Source organism: Ascaphus truei, chromosome 2 (assembly GCF_040206685.1).
Source record: "Ascaphus truei isolate aAscTru1 chromosome 2, aAscTru1.hap1, whole genome shotgun sequence".
Classification (NCBI taxonomy): domain Eukaryota; kingdom Metazoa; phylum Chordata; class Amphibia; order Anura; family Ascaphidae; genus Ascaphus; species Ascaphus truei.
This window is the reverse complement of record NC_134484.1, coordinates 129,195,131-129,212,327: the sequence shown is the minus strand read 5'-3', so window position 1 is coordinate 129,212,327 and position 17,197 is coordinate 129,195,131. Positions and strand designations below refer to the sequence as shown.

The following is a 17,197-nucleotide window of genomic DNA, read 5'->3' as shown; positions in this document are numbered from 1 at the left end:
CTTCCGGCACTCGGGAACTCCGCGCTGTTGATGCGAGAAGGTGCAGCTGACTGCCAAGACGACTACGTCCACACTGCCAGCAGGACAGCGAATCACAGAAGCAGGAGCGCTACAGGAGGGATCCATAGAGGTACCTACATTGTCTCTCTATTTTGCAAGGATCTCAGGTAGCGGTTTCCATTGGAGCTCCTCTATATTCTGCATGTTGTCCTCAGAGACTTTTCCACCCACTGTTATTTCACACCCACGTATTGACTTCCCCTCGTTGCTTACCTCAGTTGTCCACTTTAATATTGTATTATTTTTTGGGACTCCCTGTTATAGAGCTTTGAGTAGCTCCACCATTGACCATTTCTAGCCTTTGCTACTTATTTTTGCTCACAGAGAGACTGCACCTCTACAAGATATTTACACATTTTCTGTAGTAAATCAGCTCACCACCATATCCTTTCCTTGATATTATTGTTCACGTTTTTAAGGATTTTTTTCATTAAAGATTTTTTAGGATTTTTTCTTTGACTACTCATCAGTTCTAGTATATATTTGTGTGTTTTGAAAATCTGGACTTTCAATTTACTGGATGCCATTTCACTGCAGCTGGTTTGGTCTAATTATATATATTTTTTCTAAGGGACTGATATACTCTTAACTCATTTTTTCTAATCTAACCAAATCTTTCAATCAAGTTTTCCATTAGACGAATCAATGGATTCAGAAACAGAGACAGATGCGGCTAAAGAGTCTACACCCAAGACACACTTTGCATTTAATTGCTTTGATCTCACTGATAGACTCAAAAAGGCTAATTCTGTTTTTGATAAAGATCATGAATTATTATGTGAAGATGCACAGGATTTGAAAAAATATTTTATGCAATTAGAGAAACTGATTTCACATGACCGAAGGGTATGGTGGGAAATTACCACTCTTGAGAATTATCAGATGACTAAGCGTATTCCCAGAGGTCTGAGAATGAAGAAAACCCCTACTTTTGGCTTTGAGAACGATGAGTTTGAGAGACAGTGGAGGCTGATATTAGATGACTGTTCTCTCAGACTCATTGATTTAATCATTTCTCACAGACAAAAGGAGAAAATATTGGCGAAAAAAGAGGTGCAGAAACTTCAAGATAGATTATTAGAATTCACACATATGAGTGAATTCACTGAGTTTGATGAGAAGCTGGCTGCCAACATCACCAAATTTGAAAAAAATCTTATGCAAGCCAAACAGATCAAATATGACAGAGATAGACTTGATTACGAACGTAATCAAGTCTATCTATGGCAAAAAACACAGCCTATGCCTAAAACACTTAAAAAACAATCTGGTGATTATACAGCCCAAAAACAAAATAAACCCACTAAATCTATCTTGAAGAAAGCACAAGAACAACAACAAAAAATGAGACAGTATGATAGGGATACTACTGATATTGATACAACAGACAATGAGTCAGGTACACACGGGGTGTCTTTTTCTGAATATGACTCTTTAGCCTCCTCTACTGAAGAGGCTCCTACAACAAGACACACCCACAGTAATCCCAATACTGTCTCAAAATGCCAAACTAGGTCAAAAAACGAAGAAAGAGGAGATATAAACCCAAAGCCAAATATAGGGGGACAACCTTCGAAACAGAGACGACAATAAATATTGATGAGACCAATGTGATTAATCTGTCTAAACATGTGCTCCCGAGATCAGAGCTGCAAGTCTTGGATCTGGGTTGAACATTTTCTCCAGATAAGGATTTCGACCTTTTTTCCACTACAGTTGATCTATTTAAGTTTATTAGAAAACTGTCATTAAAAAGATTTTTTAAACAGAAAGAGATCAATGTGGAGAAAATGACCGAAATACAAAGGATTGATGTTAATCAAGATGATGACACTAATGTAAAACTTTTTGACATCAATAATCAACTTACCTTTAAGGAACATTGTTTTTTTAATGACATGATGGGATTGTTAGAAGAGAATGTAACACCATATGATCCAGATCTGAACTTTCTAGGTAGGAAGCCTTCAGGATTACACAACAAATCTAAGTTTATTCCAGATAATGTAAGAGGTACAGCCATTGAACTATTTAGCCAAGCGGTTCAGAGAGATTTGCTCCTTTTGTCAAAGGGTATACAATTTTCTAATAATCCGAATAACAGAGATAACTTAAGTCCAGAACTTAGACATGCGCTATCCACCCTTAAAAATAACGAAAATATCGTTATTAAAAAAGCGGATAAGGGGGGCGCAGTCGTAGTTATGGACTATATCTGTTACCAAACTGAAGCTTCTAGACAATTAAATGACAACACATATTATGATATTTTACCCTCTGACCCAAAGAACAAATTTCTAGAAGAACTTAATGAGTTGTTAGAAGTGGGGAAAGATCTCTGTTTGCTATCTCCCAAAGAGTTAGACTATCTGCACTGCCTGCATCCGATTATTCCCGTTCTCCATCACCTGCCTAAGGTGCACAAATCATTAGAAACACCACCAGGGCGTCCAATAGTTTCTAGCATAGGGGCACTGGGTGAACTCTTATCCATCTACATTGATTATTATTTACAACCCATTGTACACACCTTACCCTCTCATTTATTGGACTCCACATCTTCTCACTTTATTTCAAGATTATCACTGGTCTCCTGATTTTCTTTGGTTACTTTAGATGTATCTTCCTTATACTCCATTATTTCACATGCACAAGGTATTTCAGCCACGAGACACTTTTTAGAATTAGATCCATCACTTTCACCTTTGCACACTGCTTTTTTACTTGATTGTATACACTTTTTACTTATACATAATTATTTTTTATTTTCTGGCACTTACTACCTCCAGACACGTGGGACTGCAATGGGCACTTGCTTCGCACCTTCCTATGCCAATCTTTTCATGGGTTGGTGGGAAGCGACCCACGTGTTTGGAGATAGTAATCCCTTTCGGCACCACATACACTTCTACCGTCGCTTCATTGATGACTTATTGATCATCTGGAGTGGGACGGTAGAAGAATTGAATTTGTTCATTAACTATATTAATATTAACACACTCAATTTACACTTTACATCACATTATCATTCCACTTTTATACACTACCTTGATTTGAAACTATACGTAGGTTTGGATCTATGGATTCATACTGACATCTTTCACAAAGATAACGCTAAAAACACCTTATTACATGCAGACAGTGCACATAGCCGTAGCCTCATTAAAGGGATACCTTATGGGCAATTCATACGTCTAAGGAGGAATTGCTCAAATTTAGAAGATTTCCATAAAAGATCAATTGAGTTAACCAACCGTTTTCTTTCTAGAGGATATAATAAAACCAATTTACAAGAAGCATATCAAAATGCCCTTCAACAGAATAGAGAGGGGATGATATGCAGATCAGTAGAACAAGCTAGCAAGAGACACTCTGGTAGTAACATCTCTAGAGAGACAATTAATACAAACATTGATACCCCATATTTCATCACGAAATTTAGTAGGCAAGCAGAAGCGATTCGTAACATTGTAAATCAACATTGGTCCATATTAACCATTGACCCCTTACTTAGAAGCATTACTACCACTAGACCTAGATTTGTCTTTCAGAGATCACAAACAATAGGAAATATAGTAGCTCCAAGTGTAATCAAGAAAAATATATCAATTACAAAAAAAGAAATTTTCCCAAGATTAATGGGATGTTTTGCATGTGGGCGCTGCAAAATTTGCAAATACGTCACCAAATCTGCAGTTTTTACGAACATTGACAATACTAGATCTTATAACATTTCTATGTTCATAAATTGCAGAACAGAGTATGTGATCTACATGCTGACCTGCGATTGTCACAAGAAATATATAGGTCTAACGACACGCATGTTTAAACTTAGAATTCTGGAACATATGCGACTAATCCTTAAAAAAGATCAGTTACACCCTGTATCAAAACATTTTAGTGTATGCCAAGATGGGTCTCTCACTAACTTTAGATGCATAGCCATTGAACAAGTTCCTGTACATTATAGAGGCGGAGATAGAATTACCACACTTTACCGTAGGGAGGCCCACTGGATTTTTACACTTGATACACTAATTCCAAAAGGGTTGAACACAGAATGGGATCTAAAATATTTTCTTTAAAATATTTATTACTTAGGAACGAAAATATATAAATCCCAAACTGTTTAATCATGTTAATATGTGGTTTCATCTTCTAACATCTGTTCTTGTTAGTAACATCATCGGGTCATCTTGTTTTTTATTTTAATGATGTCATTCATGATAATGAGATAATAATGGACAAAATAGTCATTTTACATTGATATCATGTGTTTGATATGATTATCCCCTGTTATTTACTTATCCCACCTAGCCTTTTTTCATTGATTATGCCATGTCCCTTTATAATCTTTACCACCATTATATTGGAATTTAATGTATGGTTAATCCTAAAATATATGCACTACATTTTTTATCCCTTTGAATGATTGTTTGAATTTACTCGTTTTATGATTATCTTAAACTGTTGGATAATGTTTTGCATTTGCCTCTTGACACTTTACAAAGTTCATATACTTCTATCATCAGGTAAACAAGGTGTTAGAGTTTGTTAATTAATGTAATGTTGATCAACTCCAGCTGCGTGTTAATTGTACAGGAGGGGCTATATATATGAGATTAACTCACAGTCCCCATTATCCCCCTTGAGAAAAGGCTCTAAGGAGCATGAAACGCGTAGGGTTGTATGTACTAGTCTTTTGTTTGTCCTTGTTTTCATTTTTATGTAGTCTTAATAAACTTTTTTAGCCCTCCATTCGGTGAGCTGATGGTGCTTTTTTGGACGCTAGCGATTCTTTTTCCAATCTGTTTCTACTACTCTACCTACAAGCCTCATGGTTGGGGAAACCTGGGTGTAGTGTCTGTATGTAACCTGAAAACCTGTTCTGTTGCTGCCCTAAAATTCTGACTGTAAATGAAGTTAAAGAAAAGTTCCTGGAGCCCTTTTTCTGTGCTTGCTCAGCCCTGCACCCTGCAAGTTCCAGCACCCTGAGATACAAGGTAACCGCGGAGTATCACTTACACACACATTGAGACAGTTTGGTTTGGCCCCTCTTCTATTGGCTGGTGGTAGTGGTGTTACATAGGTTACCACATTTGTGTTTACAAATTTACAATTCCACTTTCTTTTGCAAGCAAATTTATTTGTTGTGGAAAATCTAACTCTTCTTAGTTTTTGCTGTATACATACTGATTATATCTTTTTATACTACAATCCAAAAGGCTTTGATTCAATACTAAACAATCTATCAACTGAAGAAAGGAATAATCAGCTTGATGAGCTTTTCTATATGACGATATTTAGGAAAACCTCAATTTCAAATATTTACCAGTGTTTGAACAGGATACTGGATTTTGATGATAAGGCCCCCCTGGTATTTGTGCTTGGCTAACAGGCTGCCCGAATCGAAGTATGGAAAATGTTATGAGACAATTCGCTAAGTCGCTAAAAATGATCCCATCCACAATATAACAAGAAATGCACTACAGTATTTTACATAGGATATATAGTACACCCAAATTTAGATTTCAAGCACAATTAGCCCCGAACAGCAATTGTACAAAATGTGCAGCCCTGAGGGGGGGATCTTTTGCAATGTTTGTGAAATTGCCCGGTGATCCAACAATTCTGGTCAGATTGGCAATTACTGCGAAAAATCACTTGACACAAAGGTACACATAGACTTAGAATATGCGATCTTTAATGTTAAAGTCAGATGAAGAAAGGGAAAGAGAGAACCAAATGAAAGAGCAAATTTATACAAATTATAGCCATGGCAGCAAGGAAAACTATTTTGCAGCAATGGATCCATAATATCACTCTGTCACAAACTATGGAAAGAAAAAAAAGATCCTACTAAAAAAATTAAAAAAAAAAAAAATCAATACACAGTGTGGTTTGCGACACACACGCTGGCCAGAAACCTCCCCAAACAGGGACATATATGTCGAAAATACCAGACAAGATCATTGATAGCCACCATGGCACAAAATGACGTGTTAGGGCTGTTATATAGTGCCGGGCGCGCGCTACGCTGTGCGTGCGCTACGCTGTGTGCGCACGCGGAATTTTAGTTGGCTGACGTTAGTCAGCCTTTCTATAATGGCGCCGCGTGCGGCAGAGAGCCGACAGACAGCAGCAAAGACGGGGAAATTCATTTTTCGCGCCGCTACTGGCGCTGAATGTATGTATATGTGTGTGTGTGTATATATATATGTATGCATGTGTGTGTATGTATGTGTGTCTACATAAATTTAATAAATATTTTATTTTTACCAATGTTTTTTTTTTTAATAAATAATAAATTACACACACACACACACGCACACGCACACGCACACACACACACACATAAACACACAAACACTGTACCTTCACAGCTTCTGTAGTATACATACAAAAAGCATGCCACGCGTGCATGCGCGTTCGCATAGGCACGCACGGCCGCCCGCGGTATAGAACGGCCCTTAGACTGAGTACCCACTGGCGCTGAGCACGCTCATGCTTAGAGAGCGCTTCAAGCATGAGCACCGGGTGTCCTGGCATTTACGCACGCGGGGGGGGGGGGGCATTGAGTGTGCTGAAAAGTTAGTTTTTTTGTTTACATACTCGCAGGTGAACGTGTGTGCCTGCGCACGAGCGCGTACCACGTGAGCGGGGACTTACATATATGTAAGTAACCGCGGCAAGCACCGTCCGCTCAGCGCGCTCAGTGCTAGCGGGGACTCAGCCTCACTCTGCGGCCCCGCTGGCGCTGACCGCGCTCATGCTTGAGAGCGGTGACGTCACCAGCTCTCCAAGCATGAGTGCTGGGTGTCCTGCCTAATTTGCAAGCGGGAGCAGGGGGGTATTTGGAAAGTTTTTTGTTTTGTTTTCCCAAGCGCCAAGCTTGGGAGAGTGTGCGCTGGCGCTGAGCATGCGGTGCTTGCTGCTTTTACTTATGTAGCCATGTGTAAAAATGGTGTACATCTCTTTCTCATGCTGGCAGTAATCCTGGTAAGTATGCAGGGCCGCCAGCCACAATCATGGAGGTTTGCCCTCAAACCCTGGTGAGGTGTCATATATAACAAAGGAAGTGACAACATGCTTTGTGTCCACTGTTAGTGACACAGAGGTGGGTCTGCTTCTGGAGGTTATATAAGAGACAGTACTGCCTAAAGTTAGAGAGTTCTAGTGGTGTTAACAAGGAGTTCTGAAGTAGTCTACCAGAGTGTCTGCAGCAGTTCAAGGCTGTCAGAGTCAAGTGCAAGCTAACTACACACTGTGACCAGGGACCTGGCACAGATGGTGATCTTCCTTACGGGAGAGGTGAACCAACTCTATTAAGAGAGGACAAACCTTCTGAAGGGGGGTACCTCAACAAGATGAGCGGCTAAGCACAACCGCTATGAGGGGCAGTCTGCCTATGGAGATGACATTAAAGATGCCCTGGTTCAAAAGATCCCTTCTGTGTGAGAGTGAAGTTATTCCACAGAAGGAGGCACCAAGAAGGCGTTCCCCATCAGATACTTCCCCTGCAGCCGCAGAGATCCTGATGGGGTGGAGGCGCTGTAACCAAATGTGAGTAGGACTCAGAGCACACTACCTCAGACGCCTGTCATGGTGATATTCCCCATACCAAAGAAGCGGGAGACTCAGGAGTCCTGTTGCCAGCAGGTGCACCACACATCACACAGACATGTAATGGGGCCAGTAGACCACAGGGGCCAATGTGAGATTGGGTGGGGGCCCGTAAAACCGTTCCACTTACATAAATCTATATCTGTATGTCCCCGCTCACGTGGCGCGTGCACACACGCTCACTCGAGCTTGGCGCTTGAGTAAACAAAAAAATTAACTTTCAGCGCGCTCAACTTGCCCGCAATGCACCCCCCCCTCCCCGCGCTTGCAAAATAGGCAGGACACCCGGCGCTCATGCTTGGAGAGCTGGTGACGTCACCGCTCTCAAGCACGAGCACGGTCAACAGCCATGAGGGCAGATGTGGTGCAATCTTGGGTGACTTAAAGCTGCAGTTCAGTCTTTTTTTATTTATTTATTTTTTTACTTCAATAGTTTCATGTGGGCAATCTCTAATTACCTAAAGAACTGCATAGCTGCCGGTCAATTCGTTCTCCGTCTATTGATTGGCAAAGTTTGGCGACCTCTTTAAATATGGGGAATGTAAATCGTTGCTATAGGAACAAGCATGCTTGTTAAAATAGAATACAAGAAAATTAGTCTTTCAAAGTTGTTGTTTTTTAAAACAGAAAATGCTAAAAGTATTTTTTCTTACTACAGAACTGATTTATTAAAAAAAAAACACACATGCAGTATATTGCCTGAACTGCAGATTTAACTGGAGCAAAGTATTCAAGTTTGGGTTATAATTTGGTTGACAATATACAATAAGATTGTTTGACAAGAAATTGTCATTGTGTTAATAATAACAACCAAAAGGGAAACTCAGAACATGTGGAATTACAGAAACAAAACAAAATGTATTGTTAATATGCATGCTTCATTATGTAAAATTGAAATGTATAACATGTACAAGTTTGCAAGTTCTCTAATAAAAATATGTTTTAAAAAAGGCTTTGCTTCGGTGCTTAACAAATGTAAATCTTTTAAATGCACATGCCCACTATTATTATTATGGCCCTTTTCAACCACTGCCCTTACTATGTTTAATACCATACATGCACGATTTCCTTTTTATCACAGTAAATTAGGAGAATGCATATTGTAGTGTGAGCACCTTCAATGTTTTGCATGTACCACAGCAGCCAGAAGCAGAGGACATTTGGTAGGACCTTGTGTACCACCTATATTACCCCCACAACAAGTTGCACGTGTATTAAGTTTTGCTTCGTCATGAAACCGGCTGCATACTCTTGCAACCAACCACAGCAAAAGTATAGAGCATCACAATGACTGGCCAATAGAAACAAGCGCAGGGCACGTGACCGCGAGCACGCGCCGGCTCCGCAAGTACCTGTTGTTCATGGGAGCCCACGTGAAAGCGCGCACCAACCAAATGCATTGTTAAAGCGCGTGCTTGGTCCTGCTCCCTCATTCCCACTGCTGTGAGAAAAAAAAGCTCACGCCGTCACCTCGCGCTAATGACAGCCGATGTCTGTGAGCGCGCGCACACACATGCACGAGTCTCTCGCTGGCTGCTAGCATCAATAGGAAAGCATCGCGTGTCCCGCCCCGGTCTGCATCAATAAGCACATACTGTATTTTAGAACAAAAGGAGCTATGTCGGCGCGATACGACCGAGCGATCACTGTCTTCTCCCCTGATGGACACTTGTTTCAAGTGGAATACGCTCAGGAGGCGGTGAAGAAGGGCTCCACTGCCGTAAGTTAGCGACACGCTGCTCCTTGCACGTGCCCGAGTTCGGCTCTTTGCTTGGTTCTCAGAAGCGGCGCGCACACAACGGTCAAAGCCGCGCACGCGATGTGAGGGTGGGCTGACCTCGCCCGCGCGGTGGCGTCCAGGGTAGCATCACGCCCGCGCGGTGCCGTCCTGGGTAGCGTCACGCCCGCGCACAGTGCTGCCCCTCCAGCCTTTATAGCCATTACATTTTGTCGGACATCCTGCCGCCAAGGTACTTTGGAGCAGGGCAAACGTGGAGTTCTACTATGCTTTCATGCACGAATTAAGACATGTCTGGGGCTGGTTGAGGAGTTGAACATGTGTTGCCATTTGTGGCAATTCCATGTAGTACACAATGTTTGCAGCTATTTATAGTTGCAGAAGCACCTGAAGTGCACATCTCTTGCTGCTAGAAGTCAACACATTGTTGCTAAGGCTGCGGCCACGCTAGCGCTGAGCCTGCTGACAGCGCAGTGCTTGCCGATGTTTGTTTCGGCAAGTGAAATTCCCACCACCTTTTATAACCTTTAGGCTAAGTCCCCGCTGGCACTGAGTGCGCTCATTGCGGGTAGTTCAGCGCGCGGGTAAGTATAGATTTTTTTGTTTTGCTAAGCGCCGATCACAGCTGTGTGCACGCACACCGCGTGAGTGGGGACTTACATATATCTATATATGCAAGTCTCCTCCGCAAGCGCCGCCCGCTCAGCCCCATCAGCGCTAGCGAGGACTTAGCCTTATGATGACCTGCATGCTTAGGGTAATTTTTCCAAATGAAATATATCTCTACATGTGTCTATTGGGTAGCAACTGGTAACACCGTATTTTTTGATGAACAGGTTGGAATTCGGGGCAAAGACATAGTCATACTGGGAGTGGAGAAAAAGTCAGTTGCCAAACTTCAGGAAGAAAGAACCGTGAGGAAAATCTGCGCACTTGATGATCATGTCTGTATGGCGTTTGCAGGTATAGATTCTTAATGTAGTAATGTAGCAGTCTTCACCTCCCCACCAATGAATGTGCTTTATAATGCATCGTGCTCTACTATTGGAGAACTAGAAAGAAACAGGTTTGTATGATCCTGCCAACAATATCACAAAAGGATTCCCTTAACACCTGTGCCTCTTTCCTCTCACACCTATCATCATATCTCATTGCTACCTCTATAGTAGTGAAAAGGAGCTGGTGTAGCTTAAGTGGGCAAGTGTGTCTTAGAGAAGGCCCAATTCTATTTTTGCCGCCTTCTTTGAGTACTTTTACATTGTGGTCATGCGTCTTTATGGAAAACAAAAGCACAAATCCTGCGTTCCTACCAAATTGGGCTAAAATATACTAGTGACATGTTTACATTTAAAACCAGCCTGTGTAACAAAGGAGTCCTTTGGTTGCATCTTTTGATCAAAACATGATTCAAGCCTGTTCATGTTTTGATCAAAAGATGCAACCAAATGACTCCTTTGTTACACAGGCTGGTTTTAAATGTAAACATGTCACTAGTATATTTTAGCCCAAATTGGTAGGAGCGCAGGATTTGTGCTTTTTGTTTTCCATATATGTAAGGCCAATCATTTTACCAGCAGCAAACTTCTAAAGGAAGGTGCGCGGTAATATGTTGTCTTCAATGTGTCATAATGCTTTTCAAATGATCTTATTTGATGCATTAAAAAAAAAAAAAATGATGCAATGTAATATGTAGCGACTTGTTACTTTTTAGGGCTGACGGCTGATGCTAGAATAGTGATAAACCGAGCCCGTGTGGAGTGTCAAAGTCACAAACTCACTGTTGAGGATCCAGTCACAGTGGAATATATAGCCCGTAATATAGCAACATTAAAGCAGGTGAGAAAATGATTGGGCCTACTCTTCTCATTAAAGCAGGATTACTACTGTTTGTGCCAATACTACTTTGAGAAATAAGAGACTATGGGAGAGAAACGCAGTGTAAGTAATCGTTAATTATGACAATAATTAAACTTTGAAATATGTAACATTGGTAGAAACCCCAGGACTGCCACAGTGTTGCTTATTTTCTCACAATTCCTGGTGGTGAAGAATAAATCGTGTGCTGTAATAAATCTAAATTTCTCAAAGCTCTAATTCCATGTATTGCACGTCACAGGACTTTTAATTTCTTTGTTTGACACCATGGCAGAGGGAAGGATAACACGTCTGCTTCAGATATAGATTTCCTTGGTGTCACGTGAACTCCTAAGCAGTCCTCTTTTCAACCATAGCAAGTAGCTTTGTCACTGTATTGTATGCCCCATTGAGGTGTAAATGCTGGTATAGTTCTACTGGCAATAGTGCATGTGTACACCTCTCACACCATTAAATAAACTTGCAAGATCCTCTGGATTTCTTTACTTGAGAGATGCATCGGTAGTTTATTCTCATGCATTAACCAAGTTAGTGTTCGATGTACACAATATATTTTAATGCAAAAATATATAGATCGTAGATTTTCTTTTTTTTTTTTTATATATATAGTTGCAAAAATATTTTTCTACAGAGATACACACAAAGCAATGGGCGGAGACCTTTTGGTATATCTGCTTTGATTATGGGCTTCGATTATGATGGCAGTCCAAGGCTGTATCAAACTGATCCATCTGGCACATACAATGCCTGGAAGGTAAGCACTCTTGTGTGTTAACATTCATTGATTTTACAGTTCAGAGGCAGAATATTTTCCTATATTTTAATTTTCTCTGAATCTGGGTTTCCTTCACTTCTGGTGGTGGTTTAATCAATAGAAATTGAGCTGCCTGTTTTATTAACAGCATTATTCATATGTATTGCTTATGTTGTACTTGGTGCTTTACAGAATGTATACACATTGGTCAGAGTAACAGAAGAGTGCTGCAAAGATAAATGGACACAAAGCTATTTTAACTAATGTAGTGAGTGGAGATACAGTAGAAGCACTCGCATTTTGGTGTGGATAATGCTTTGGGTGCACAGCGACACCCCGAAGGGGCAATAGGGATGAACCATAAAATCGTAATTTTCTCTGTAACCCTCCTTGTCCAGCTCTAAAGTAGTTTACATCCAGTTGAACTATATACATGACAAAGGGCAGTCTCTCATAACTGTTTAGGGTGCAGACTGGGTGTGGATATGCAGATAGATGGGCATCAGGAACTTTTCTAGTACAAAGAGCTTTATTCACATCTGTTTATAAGACTCGTCATACAAGGACATACTTCACGTTACACATTAACTGGTGGCAAATCTTGAAGTTACACTCTGCTTCTTCCCCTGGTAGCTCTCACTGGGGAGGTACTTATGTTTTTTTTTCCCTTGGTTAGATTGGAAATCCGTGGTTTCACTGGCTTGCATCTATTCCCATGCTGTGCTTAAAAGCTGTGTCAACAGCAAGCATTAGCTTATAAGGATTCCATGTACATAGTTACATAGTGATGAGGTTGAAAAAAGACATATGTCCATCAAGTTCAACCTATGCTAAATTTAGACAACATACTTTATTCTATATCTATACTTCCTATTGATCCAGAGGAAGGCAATCAAAAAACCCCAGTGTCATATCATCCAATGATTTCTCATAAGGGGAAAAATACATTCCGTCCTGACTCCAAGAATTGGCAATCGGATTATTCCCTGGATCAACCCCATGTTTGCTTATTTGGTATATCCCTTTCCTTTCTAAAGATGTCCAACCTTTTTTTGCAGCTTTAAACCTTCAGTCCTTTCAACCTAATCAAGAACAGAAGGAGTGTTTTCTGAGTTATAGTGGTGGCAATAACAGGACATACTTGTAAAGAAGCAGTAACTCTCCATGCACTTTTTCCTGGTAAAATATTTTATAAATAAATATAACAAGGAGGCAAACTTTTTTTTGTTTTTTTGTATTTTAATCAAAATAGCTTTACAGCATAAAAATCAGACTGATCACATTTCTTAATTTGTAGTCCGATGCAGGTCTGAACTTAGTATTGAAGTAGTTGCAGCAAATGGCATTACATTTCTTTTTCTTCTTCCAGGTTTAGGAGAATACTGTACTAGTTCCCACATGGCACGTCCTTCCAGTGTAATAGAATTGCATGTTTGAGCATCACAGGTTTTTTTTGCCTTTAATCATTTCAGTTTGACAGTGATGGCATGCATGATATGAATAACTGTGCCTGTGAATAATTCTGTGCCTGAGCATTGTTGCGTGCTGTTTTATCTTTCACAGGCAAATGCAATAGGCCGCAGCGCAAAAACTGTTCGTGAGTTTTTGGAAAAAAACTACACAGATGAAGCTATTGAAACTGACAATGAAGCTATCAAATTAACAATAAAAGCTTTGCTGGAAGTAAGTAATCCAGTAACATGCATAATGTGTTCCGCCTGCTTGTTTGCTTGATGCTTAGTTTATCAAAGCAGAACATACCTTCAGAAACTGTTCTTGTTGTGCTTTAGGTGGTGCAATCTGGTGGAAAAAACATTGAACTTGCTGTAATAAGAAGAAACCAGCCACTGAAGGTATGAATTAATGATTCCTAGAATAAGAAAACAAGCCGTACAGATAATTTTGAAAACAATTAGTCTGCTTGATACCTGTGCAGTGCTATGTGATATGTGTAACATCCCTCAACATCTGCTGATTCCCAGTTAATGATTTTCTTGACAACTGCTTGAGCTGACTATATACTGTAAGCACAGTAATATGCAGCATACCACATGCAGGGCTGTGTTCCCTATGAAAATATACCTAATAAGAGATTTATACAAAGAATGGTTAGCCTTAAATAACATTTACCAAGAGCTCACATATTGTATTTTGAACTTTTAAAATATTTATGCATTTAAATGTTAGGTGTAGAATGCAGGAAATCCCCATGAATGCTACAGCATAAAAAAGGAGGGACACAACCAATGTATTGTATGACCTTTAGAACAGTGGTGCGCAAACTTTTTGAGCTGCGGCCCCCTTCCTGAGAGCCGCAGCGTTCGTGCTCCCCCTCTCCCGTTGGCTCGGTGTCAAATGACGTCGCGGGTCATGTCACGTGACCCCGCTGCGTCATTTGACACGCGTTGCCATGGCGACGCGTCGCCGAAGACCTGGCTGGCGATTAAGTGAGTTACAGTGGCCTCACGCCTCCCCTGGCATTTAATTTAAATGCCATGGGGAAGAGTGCGGGCCTCTGTAACCGCCCGTGCCCCCCCCTACAAATTCTCCTGCCCCCCAGTTTGCGCACTGCTGCTTTAGAAGTTTGGGTTATTATATAGGCGGTATAGCTAATATAAGTTGGGGTCTTTTGTAACTTTGAGACCACACCACTGCTGCCCTTTTTAGTTATGTACAAATCTATTCAGAAATATCATTAACATGCAGTATGGAGTTGGTTTGATCCATTATAAAAACAAATTGTTTTGGCAAAAGGTTTGAAAATGCATGGCTATTTGTTTCTAATACTGTCCCTCTCTGTATATGGGGTGGTTGTGCGTGTCCGATGACTACCCACAACGTGACAACATCTGTTCAGAATAGAATCTTGATCAGTGGTTAGCGTGAATTTAGAACTATAATATGCAGACAATTTTTTACTACTCTAATTTACTTTCTTTTCATTGCTGTATTTTGAATATTTCTTTTCTTAGATTTTTGAGGCCAACGAAATAGAAGCACTGGTTACAGAAATAGAGAGAGAAAAGGAAGAAGATGCTGAAAAGAAAAAGCAAAAGAAAAGTGCTTAGATCCCCGGATAGCATATGTACAAAGAATATTAATAATGCATTTAAATGGCTCTTACAAAAAAATAACACTACAATGTTTACACCTATTGCAAAATTGTTCATGTCCCTTTAAAACATCAGAATAAAATGTTGATTTGCTAAAGGATCAAAATGTGCCTGAATATGCTTTGCTTGCAAAAATCTGTGGATTTTTTTAGTGTACACAGTTATGTATCAGACTCATGGCTGCAAAACTGGGATGAAAAAAACAAAAACATTAATCAAAGCAAAGAAATTCCATAGCTTTCTATGGCTTTTTTTTATTTTTTATGTTTCAGTGTTACAACACATTATCAACGTTACAATTCTTTATTATTTTTTTATGTATATGTATATGTATTTGCATTTTTTTCAAACTATTGCTGCAACAGTAAGTTGCTTTGACAATCTGTTTGTAAGATGTGAATGGCAACGTTTCTAAAGTCTAGTATAAGAGTATTGTTGGTACGCAAGCTGTTTTGTAGTCACACTGACTGTTACCTAAACCAGATGGATATGACTGTTCTAACCAATTTATGTACATTAAATGATTTTCCTGACTGTTGAATTCAGATTTGTGTTTGTTGGTGGGGGGGGTGGGGGTCTGTATTTTTCTTGTGTGCTTCAATTTTTGTAGTCTCTGATTGGGCCATGCATTGCTTCTGGGATTAGGCAACAAGATATCAATGTGCAGTTTTAGCAATTGTTCTTGTTTTAGCCAGCTTTTTGCCTCATCTCCCAAATACCCTTTTGCTGGTATTGTTTGTATCCAGTCCATTTGTTTCGGAATCATCGCATCTGTGGACCTGTACTTCTGTCAGCCAGGCATTCTGGAAGTCAGGAAGTTGATGCACATTACTGTAATTACATGTGCTGCTTTGGAGATTTAGATGCTGGGAACTATCAATGTTGGCTATGTTGCTGCTTTGGCAAATTGACAATACAATCTACTCTACTTTATGCAGGTCTAAGCATAAAGTAATCCTATAATTCACAAGGAGTTTTTCAAGTTATTATCAGAAGCAATCTCCATTGTGATCTAGCTTCATATTTTTCAGTCTTTTCCTCTGTGCACAATTCATTACTATTTATTTTTAATCCTTAGAATATCATTGACGTGTTTTTTGTTTTTGGGCCTCGATATATGAGGAATGGCAAAAAGGACAAAGTTGTTGAAAACCGAGTCCACGGCAATGGGACCAACGAGTACAAAATGACGTTTCAGCAGCTCAAATTGCGGCTTCAAAAAACTTTTCGAAGCTGGTTTGTACACATGTTGTGCTGAAGCTTGAGCAGGATTGAACTTGTCATTGTTAAATAACACCTGTCCCTCTTCACTCTTGTTCTTTTATTATTCTACTTGGCTCTTACTAGGCTTGGGTGGGTAATCGGTGGAAGAAATACTTAATTGGCATGCATTCTCCTTTTCTGCGTCCGCTCTCAAAACTTTTTTTTTTCTCCCTTTTAAAGTTACATTACATCATTTTAAACTAGAGGTAATTTGTGAACAGCTATACTAAATTAATTCTTTTTCCTTATTTTAATTAAGTGCAGTAATTTAAACAACTGAAGCCACAGCCTAAAGTGGGTCACATTATAATGCTTGCCTGCATTATACATGCATTCCTTCTTACATTAGCCTAACCATACAATTGAAATGTAATCAGTTTTATGGAACATGATGCAACTGATACTGCTTTACTGATTAGTCTTTTATTTTTTTATCCAAGATTTGCACTTAAGTAGTTTTTATTTACTAGATAACATGGCATGTAGTAGCAAGAAGTACAAAGGCAATATATGCAGAAGTACATTTTAGAAACATTGTGCAGACACTAATAATGGTGCTATGTCAACAGCACATATAGTAAGCTCAAAGCACAGCATGAAATCTCAAACAAGCTTTTATCTGCCCCAGTACCTGTATGTTTCACTCTGTCTTTACATTGTAAGCTCTTAAGAATATTCATCACAACATATTGTTACTTTTAAATTTGCTCTGAGAATTATATTGCCCTCTAATAAATAAAAATATTGCAAAAAAATGTTTTTTCACTGTTG

General features: G+C 39.8%; 1 protein-coding gene across 2 annotated transcripts; it reads left to right on the top strand.

The window, feature by feature from the left end:
• The first annotated feature begins 9,083 nt into the window (after positions 1-9,083).
• Positions 9,084-15,697, top strand: PSMA8 (proteasome 20S subunit alpha 8). Of its 2 annotated transcripts, XM_075584876.1 has the most exons (7): positions 9,089-9,403; positions 10,258-10,384; positions 11,133-11,257; positions 11,928-12,050; positions 13,614-13,733; positions 13,841-13,903; positions 15,023-15,697. In XM_075584876.1, the coding sequence occupies exons 1-7, from the start codon at positions 9,302-9,304 to the stop codon at positions 15,116-15,118; spliced, it is 756 nt and encodes a 251-aa protein (XP_075440991.1). In that variant the 5' UTR covers positions 9,089-9,301; the 3' UTR covers positions 15,119-15,697. The 2 variants fall into 2 exon arrangements, with proteins under 2 accessions (XP_075440992.1, XP_075440991.1); XM_075584877.1 differs by lacking the exon at positions 11,928-12,050 and having other exon boundaries at positions 9,084-9,403.
• Positions 15,698-17,197: the final 1,500 nt, after the last annotated feature.

Excerpts from the sequence above, each read along its gene's own strand:
- PSMA8 (XM_075584876.1), top strand. The coding sequence starts at position 9,302 with ATGTCGGCGCGATACGACCGAGCGATCACTGTCTTCTCCCCTGATGGA. Across the intron at positions 9,404-10,257 it reads TGAAGAAGGGCTCCACTGCC|GTTGGAATTCGGGGCAAAGA; the intron begins GTAAGTTAGCGA and ends TTTGATGAACAG. Across the intron at positions 11,258-11,927 it reads ATATAGCAACATTAAAGCAG|AGATACACACAAAGCAATGG; the intron begins GTGAGAAAATGA and ends ATTTTTCTACAG.